This window comes from Chrysochloris asiatica, unplaced genomic scaffold (genome assembly GCF_000296735.1).
Source record: "Chrysochloris asiatica unplaced genomic scaffold, ChrAsi1.0 scaffold00018, whole genome shotgun sequence".
NCBI classification, from domain to species: domain Eukaryota; kingdom Metazoa; phylum Chordata; class Mammalia; order Afrosoricida; family Chrysochloridae; genus Chrysochloris; species Chrysochloris asiatica.
In genome coordinates this window covers 99,378-108,822 of record NW_006408536.1, presented here as the reverse complement: position 1 = coordinate 108,822, position 9,445 = coordinate 99,378, and the positions used below count along the sequence as shown (strand labels likewise).

General features: G+C 39.7%; 1 protein-coding gene across 3 annotated transcripts in view; it reads left to right on the top strand.

Moving 5' to 3' along the window:
* Window positions 1-9,445, top strand: part of LOC102839780 (glycerol kinase-like) — a 101,130-nt gene that overhangs the window by 62,998 nt on the left and 28,687 nt on the right. For all 3 annotated transcript variants that reach the window (XM_006835557.1, XM_006835558.1, XM_006835556.1), the window contains 2 exons: window positions 3,729-3,771; window positions 4,287-4,367. In XM_006835557.1, coding sequence (XP_006835620.1) covers window positions 3,729-3,771; window positions 4,287-4,367 — 124 coding nt within the window. The remainder of the gene's footprint in view (window positions 1-3,728; window positions 3,772-4,286; window positions 4,368-9,445) is intronic.

The following is a 9,445-nucleotide window of genomic DNA, read 5'->3' as shown; positions in this document are numbered from 1 at the left end:
TATCAACACTCATGGAAGCAGCAGTCAAGAAATCAAATGACGTATTGCATTAGGCAAATCTGCTGCACAAGACCTTTTTAAAGTGTTGAAGAACAAAGATATCAGCTTGAGGACTAAAGGTGTGCCTGTCCCAAGCTATGGTATTTTTAATAACCTCATATGCAAGTGAAAGTTGGACAGGAAGATTGTAGAAGAATTGATGCTTTTCAGTTATAGTGTTGGAGGAGACTATTGAAAGTGCCATGGGCTGCCAAAAGAACCAACAGATCTGTGTTGGAAGAACTGCAGCCAGAGTGCTCCTTGGAGACCATGATGGCCAAACTTCGTCTCCTATACTTCAGACATGTTGTCAGGAGGGACCAGTCACTGGCGAAGGATATCATGTTTGGTAAGGTGGAGGGTCAGAGAAAAAGAGATAGACCCCCAGCGAGATGGATTGGCAAAGAGGGCTCAAGCATGGCAATAATTGTGAGGTTGGCCAAGGACCGGGCTGTGTTTCGTTCTGTTGTGCATAGGGTTGTTATGAGTCAGTACCGACTCGATGGCACCTAACAACAACAACATGGAAAGTAGCGCAAAATATTACTAAAAATTTGAGAACTGACAACAGACTATTGGACAAAGGAATTTGGACTTCATTGGTGACCTCCAAGAATGAAATTCTATTGGTTTTCTAGGAGTACTGTAACAATACCACAAAGTGGGTGACTTCTAAGAACAGAAATTTACGGTGTTATAGTTTTAGAGACTTAGGAGTTCAAAATCAGATGTTAAGCCTGATTTCTTCTAAGGATTCACAGTGAATCTGCTTCAGCTTTCTTTCATGGTTTCTGGTGATGGCCAGCAATCTTTGGTGTTCTTGGTATGTAGCACCATCTTCATATGACTATCCTCTCTCTGTCTCTGTGGAGTTTTTCTTTCATAAGATCATTAGTCACATTGGATTTGGATCTACCCTACTGCATTATGACCTCAAGGTAACCTAACTGATAACATCTTAAATGGCCCAGTTTCCAAACAGGGTCATATTCAACATACCTTTTTTGGAGGTGGGGGTGTAGGGGACGGGGAAACACAGTTCAATCCATTACTGAAAGTCTACTGGAATGCTCAAGAGGAATCCAGGTTCCACATGGTTAGAAGAGATATGGATAGGTAGAAAATAGAGCAAAACAGAAAGTGCTTTCCAAAAATGCAATCATCCAGGAATCGTGAGAAAGCTAGATAGTTTGTTAGATTAACAGGGTCATGCAAAGTTCTGAGGATTTTGTTTGTTTTTGTTTTGGTGTCCTGCTGTGGCGCTGTTGGATAAGCACTGGACTGCTAACTGTAAGGTTGACAGTCTAAACCCACTAGTTGCTGCTCAGAAACCCTATACAGGTTCAATATTAGTCAGAACTGACTTGACAACACTTAGGGACAACAGCAACAAGCCCAGAGAAGATTTGTGTAGTTTCTAATTAAGAAAAGAGATGGACGTTGTCAAATAAATGGGGGTTTCATGATAGGCAGAATAAAGTCCTGAAAGGGGATAGAGATATTAGAACTGAAAGTTTAATCTGTGAACTGCAGCAGGAAGTCTATGACAGCTCAGAATTGAATGGAAAGCAGATCTCTGGTTCAGGGTTGGAGAATGGATTATGGGTGATTGCAAATTTACATTTGATATTAAGTATAGTCTATAATATAGGAGCTCTGGTAGCATAGTGGTTACGAATCGGGCTGTGAACCTTAAGGTCAGTGGTTCGAAACTACCAGCTACTCCGCAGGAGAAAGATGAGGCTTTCTACTCCCGTAAAGATTTACACCCTCGGAAGCCCTGTACAGGGTCGCTATGGGTCGGAACCGACTCGACGGCACTTAACAACAACATAATATGTAGAAGGAATGAACATACATTATTTAGAGCATGAAATGTCATTTTTAAGACAGAACCTTAGGTAGATGCCTCATTTCCTATGCTAGAAGCATTGAGTGGAATAAAGAAGACCCTTTCTGTCTTTCACAGCTTCATCCAGGGCCACTTACCTTTGTCTTGAACATCATCTTTGGCACACCTCTCTGGACTGCTCAGTCCTGAGCTAATTGTCATGTAGGATAGCTGCTCCTCGGAAACTCTATACAGGGTCACTTTGGATCAGAACTGTCTCGATTGCACGTAACAACCAAAACCCATGAAAAAGGAGCAGCCCTGGTGGCATAGTGGTTAAGCACTTGTCTACTAACCTGAAGGTTCAAACTTATCATCAGTCTGCTTCCATAAAAATGATACTTTATGGTGCACTTCTACTCTGTCCTATAAGATTGCTGTGAGTCAGAATAAACTCCCTGTACAATTAGGCAATGGACTTGGTACTGTTTGGGCTTTTGGTTCTGGGAAGAAAGAATAATATGGATTTTAAAGGGAAACAGTTGCCACTGTACTGCTTTGAGTATTGTGACCTAACTGTAGTGATGTGTCTTTTCATTCATTGGCAATGTTATTGTATGCCATTGAGTCGGTTCCAACTCATAGTGACACTGTATGGGGTTTCTGAGAGTGGCTGGTTGGTTTGACCCTGCAGTTAGCAATCCAGTGCTTATCCTACAGCACCACACCAGGGCTCTCATTGACAGTACGCAAAACATATTTAGATGGCACAGGACTAGATATTATGAGTATTGTCAAAGAGAGCCTTGGTGTGGTCACTATGAATTGGAACTGACTCAATGGCACACAACAACAACAACATTGTCAATGAATGAACAGACATGTCACTGCAGTTAGGCTTGTGAGAGGGAATCTTGAGCTCAGCCGGGAAGAGCCAAGCCAGGCTTATTCTTTATTCTCCCAATTCTGTTTAAAGTTTTTTCCTGGTGACCCATACATACTGGTATCACTTTGGGCTTGATGCAAGTGGAAACTACTCATTAATGTCAAAGTGCCAGACTTGTTGCAGAGTCCAAAGCTTATGCTGATCGGACACAAAGTAAATTCCATTCTTTCCATGCCATTGGGTTCCATTGTGTGATTATGCCACCCACCACTGTTATCGAATTGGCTGCGAACCTTAAGGTCAGCAGTTCGGAACTACCAGCTATTCTGCGGGAGAAAGATGAGGCTTTCTGCTCCCATAAAGATTTACAGCCTCGGAAACCCTGTACAGGGTCTCTATGAGTTGGAACCGACTCCATGGCACATAACAACAATAACATAGAGAGAACGGGAAAAGCAGGCCTTCCCTTTTTGTCCCACTTCTGTCCTTATGTTCTAGCTACACTGTCCCATGCTCTGGATCTCGCCTCCTCTTTGTGCTAAAAGATAGTCTTTCTTCTCTGTTTATGATTGTATTAATGACAGAGCTGAGCTAGGCAGTTCCTCTGGTGAATGGCTCTCAGTCATGGTATTTCGTCCCACGTGGATAATTAGTAGCAATGCAACTGTGACTGAATATACTATTTGTTGTATTTCAGTGATGGTTTATAAACACAGCCTTAGGCTGTGACTGAATAAATAACTAAATACTATACCTAAAATTTTTTCCATTACAATTACACTCGGTACATTTCCTTCTATAGTGATCTTAAAATGGTACTTGTGTTCAAACTTTTCTAAAATTTTACTGTAGTGGCTTTTATTGTACTAAATTAAATGTCAGTTTAGATTATTTGTATAATTAATGTCTCATAATTTGCATTAATAAAATTGTCATACTGTTCATTTTCCCCCCACCCCACTCCAACTATAGGTATGGAACAGGCTGTTTCTTACTTTGTAACACAGGTCATAAGGTTAGTCTGTTGTTTTGTTTTGTTTTTTAATTAAAGGATTGCTAAAAAATTTAAGTTCATTAAAGTAATGCTTGAGCATAATTTGCTATTAAATCAGTTTTGAATTGTCAGTTTTCATTTAATCTTTCTCAGTTGGAATAAAATTGATGACAACTAAGCACAACAACCGTCTTTAATTTAGAACTTAATAAAAGCCATACATTTGAATGGTTCTAGTAAGAACCATTTCAAGCTCTTTGAAATTTTATACATATTTTTAATCATATTAGGAAGTCTAGACTGGGACCTTGTCAGATGCTTAATGTAACTCTAATTTAGAAGAAGGAATAGACTCTGCAGAGTTTAAGTGTGTCATTTTTAATACTGATAATTTTGACTTATGATTTATCATTTACCCTTTATTCATATTTTTATTGAATTATTTTATACCTTGATCATTTTAGTTTTAAATATATATTTTTTCATGCTATCTTTTTATTTTCCCAACTACTGAAAATTCTTTCTGTCCCATACAGTGTGTATTTTCTGAACATGGCCTTCTGACCACGGTGGCTTACAAACTAGGCAGAGACAAGCCGGTATATTATGCATTAGAAGTAAGTTGTTTTGAATCACTGTGGCTAATGTAACAAACATTCAAATATAATGTAAATTACAGTGTTTTCTAATGCCTTCTTTAGTAAGGAAGGAACCTTGGACAGAGCTAAGAGTCAGGACTCCCAGGAGAATTTGACTTTATTGGCTCCTTAACTAATCCTGGTAAATTTGGGCATATACTTGTTCACTCTGCAATGTAAGATTTTCTATCTCTAAAGTTTAATACAGGGTCGCTATGGGTCGGATCTGACTCGACAGCACTTAACAACAACAACAACAACAACAACAACAACAAAGTTTAATAGTAGAATTGACTTGATCTCTAACATTCCTATTAGCTTGAAAATGCTGTGGTTTTACAACTAAAATGCTCCAGTGTTCCAAAGAGATCCAGTGGGCTTAAATTATAAAGGGGCTGAGCAGGAACTCTCTTCACTTGTCTCCTCTTAATTTTGTCCAACTGTTGGGAAAGGATCACATTAGCAAGTCCTGGGTCTAGTGGGAGAAAAAGTCTATTAAAACTCAAAATCATAAAAAAAAAAAAAAAAAAAGACCAGCTTACTGGCCAGATAGAGACTGCTGGAACCCAGAGACTGGCCCTTCATCCCCATGGCTCAATTTTCAAACAAGCAAAAGATAGAGTGCTTGGAGTCAACAGCACTAGTAAGGGACACACACCATAGATTCGTCAACAAGGCTTTTGCAGCAGGTTTCGTTTGATTTCCTGACTGCTGCTTTCTTGAGCATTGATTGTTGATCCAAGCAAAATGAAGTCTTTGACAACTTCAATTTTTTCTCCATTTATCATGATGTTATTTGTTTGGTCCAGTACAGGGTTTTTGTTTTCTTTATATTGACATGCAGTCCATACTGAAGACTCTAGTCTTTGATCTTCATCAGGATTTTAAGCCCTCTTCTCTTTCAGCAAGGAAGGTTGTATCATTTACAAATCGTAGGTTGTTAATGTATCTTCCTCCAATCCTGATGTCACATTTTTCTTCCTGTAATCCATTTTCTCAGATTATTTACTCAGCATACAGATTGTGTAAGTATAGTGAAATGATAAAACCCTGGCACACACCTTTCCTGATTTTAAGCCATTCAGTATCCTTTTGTTGTGTTCTAAGGACTGTCCCTTGGTCCATGTGCAGTTTCCTCATGAACACAATTAAGTGTTCTGGAGTACCAATTCTTCACAATGTTATCTATATCTTGTCATGATCCCCACAGTCAAAAGCTTTGTGTAGTCAGTAAAGCTTAGGTAAGCATTGTGCTCTGGTATTCTCTGCATTTAGCCACAGGAAACAATCAGTGGTTTAGAATTATAGATGCCTTAGACCTGAAAAGGGCCCTTGGGTATCAGTCACTTAGTCGTCTCTCCCAATACGAAAAACCTTGTCTTGTATGCTTTTCTGATAACCTTCTGACACCAAAAATTGGGCATTCAAGTACTGGAAGGCAACAAGTAATTTTTCTGTCCTCCTACTCCAGAAGAAATTATTTGAGTTCCCTGATGTCACATTTGCTAGATGTTTTCTAGTTGTAAGCTGATTTCATTAAATTCATTCCAATTTGTTACCGTCTTTCAAAAAGGAATATAATAATTTACATATGATCTGGGTCCCTGGGTGGTGTAAATGATTTACACTTGCCTGCCCTAATGGTGCTGTTGGATCACCACTGGACTGCTAACCACAGGGTCAGCAAGTCAAACTCACCCACAACTCTTTGAGCAAAGAAGAGGCTTTCTGATCCCATAAACATTTACAGCCTCAGAAACTCTGTAAGTCAGAATTCAAATGCATTTGATTTGGACTAACCAAAAGATTGGCTGTTCAAATTCACTCAGTGGGACCACAGAAGAAAGACAGTGCAGTTCTACTCTGAAATATGCGAGATTGCTGTGGGTTAGAATCAACTCTATGGCAATGGAATTTGGGGGCGGGGGGGCAGGGGCAGGTACATAAGCTCCAACCCATACTCAATATTGTGACTGTTTTCTCTCTTACCATAGACACTGCTTCTGCTATTCTAGCCTGACAGTTTACTGCGTCCAGTAATTCCATCATAACCCTGACTCCAGGATCATATGTTAAAATATCTAGCATTAATGTTTCTCCATTGAACTGTTGTCAAAGTCCACCACATTCTGCATTTGCTTTGAAGATTTATTAATCTACACTCAGGTCTTTGTTCTTCCTGTTAAATTGCATGAGAGCAGTTTCAGCCTATCCTAATGCAGTCAATTCTTATGCACTCTTTGGTTTGTTTACTCATCCAGTTTTGCCTCATCTGGAGACTTCGCAAGCATATGCTTTTTTATTTTGTTTCAATTCATAGAACTTTTTTTCTTAGACTAATAGTAATTTAGACATTAGATCACATGGTACCATACACTCTTAGATTAGAAAAGTGAAATGAGAAACACTTGGCCCTGGGTCATGTCTCATTTGACAGCTGGTAAGTAGCAGATCATGGTTGGAAATAGAGCATGTTGGATGTCAAAGCCTCTCCATCTTCTTCCTTGTATGTGAAGGAGACAGGCCTGCGGCCTCCCAAGTCCAGTGTTCATTTCACTGTATCTCAGCTCTGTCACTTTCTCTGTCTGCTCATCTAGCAATTTTAACAACAACAACACACATACACTAATGTATAACAACACTAATATGTAGCAGTTAGGATTTTTTTTTCTATATTTTCTAATGCTTTGTAGATGACAAACATCAGAAAATTAAAACAAACAAAATAAGAATGGGTACTAAAACTAGATTGGTAAAACTTTCAGTTAATTCACGCTAATTCCAGTTGGTCACACTTAATTTCTTTTTCCGTAAGTGCTTAGAAATTGTACATTTCATAATAACTCCTTTCATTTGAGAGATTGTCATTAGGCTTAGCTATCTGAGACATTAAAATTTAATTTTCTGTCCTTCACAAAAACTGAGACTGTAGCTATGCATCTTAAGTCTTTTTATCTTTTTTTCTTCCTCTGCTGATTTGGAGGCAACGTTCTTTCTTTCTTTTTTTAAATTTCCTTTACTAGTTACATATATATTTTACAAACTTATTTTTTTTAGAAGTTTTAGGCACAGAAAAATCACCCAGTGTTCCCATGTACCTCCTGTCTTAGCTCTGTAGTGCTGCTAAAACAGAAATACCACAAGTGTATGGTGTTCACAACCAGAAAAGTATTCTTTCACAGTTTAGAAGGCCTTCTAGAAGTCGGAATTCAGCATCTGTCAGTCCAGCATTCCTTGGTATTCTCCATGTGTCTTGACATCAGTCTTCCTCTGGAGCTTCACGGTGCAGGGACCCAGATCTAAAGGCGGATGCACTCCACTCCTGGTTCTTCTGTCTTGGTGTGGTAGTAGGGCCCTTCCTCTCTGCTCACTTCTCTCTCTTTTTATATCTCATATAAGAGTAAGGCTCAAGATACAACCTAATCCTGTAGATTGCATCCAACCTCATTAACATCCTAGAAGTGAGAATTTATAACACATTTAATCATTACATCAGAGCTGATCACATCAGATCATTCCATGGGGTTGATTATATTATATTAGAGGTGATCATTACATCTTAACTGCTAAAGCACTAAGAATCCTGGCCCAGCCAAGTTGATACAAACCTTGACTATGGTACCCCCCTTTATACCCACTCAGAAGTTTCTTCTTGTACTAACATTTTGTATTAGTGTGGTACAGTTGTTATCATTGAGGAGCCAATTTTGATACATTATTATCAACTAAAGTCCCTAGTTCATAGTTCACATGAGGGTTCACTTCACTCTTTGTCTTATACAGATAGTACTATGGATTTTGACAACAGCATGTCATGTGTCCACCATTACAGTATTCTGCTGCTGCTGCTGCTTTCTCAAAATGCCCTATGCTCCCTCCACCTATTCCTCCATCTCTCCCTGCAGCAATACTGACAACAAATCACTCCTTTCATAATCCTCTCTATTCCTCTGTTGGGTTTGACAATCCATTGCAATGGCCACAGAGAACTTACACACTATAGTCACAGTTATAGAGTTTCTTAGGGAAGTTATCAGGTTCCGATTTTAGGTCAGAAACTCTCAGGGCTGAGTTGTTCCACTCAGCTGCTGATAAATGCCCATAGCGTCAACCTGAAGGCAGTGGGGTATAGCTTCCTGGGTCTGCAAATCCAGTTTCCCCCACTTAATTTTGCCTGGAGGCACCCGATTCTACCTGCATCCTGCCCAGAGTCACTCAGCTTTACTTGTTTGGTGGACTGTGATGTCCACTGCTTTATCTCAGGGTTCAAAGGACTTGCTTCACTGCTGTCTGTTCTTTGATGACAGTGAGATCCTCCCTCCTGCTTCTGAGATGGTTTATTTTAAACCCATGCTAGAGTTTCAAGTTTTTACAATTACAATGAGCTCTGCTAACATCCACAGCTGAGTCATGTCTTCCGATCAGTATCTTCTCCCACCTTTCTTACCCAGACCCAGCAGGGCAGAAACGTTGATTGGTGGTAGTTACAGACTATGGCTAGAAGTTGTTGTTGTTGTTGGTAAATACCATGGAGTCGGTTCCGACTCATAGTGACCCTGCAAAGGGTTTCCAAGGCTGTAAATCTTTACGGGAGCAGAACACCTCATCTTTTTCCCACGGAACTGCTGGTAGTATCAAACTGCTGACCTTGAGGTTGGCAGCCCGACTTGTAACCACTGCACTGCCAGAGCTCCCTATGGCTAGAAGAGACACTGGTTAATTCAGTACACCACACTCTCTTTCCCCTGAACCCTTAAAAATCTTAAGATACTGTGTAACTATATATTTTTCTAACAGTGTATAGTTGTTTAATAGTTTTCTCTTCCCAATTATGACAAGGGCTTCGATTACTTTAGCCCTATCACCTCCAGCGACTGTTCTCTCCGGACAATCTGTCCAAAGTATGAGAGACGAAGTTTAGCCATCTTGGCCTCCAAGGAGCACTTTGGCTGCACTTATTCCAAAACAGATCTGTTGGTTCTTTTGGCAGTCCATGGCACTTTTAGTATTCTCCTCCAACACCACAACTCAAAGGCATCAATTCTTCTACGATCTTC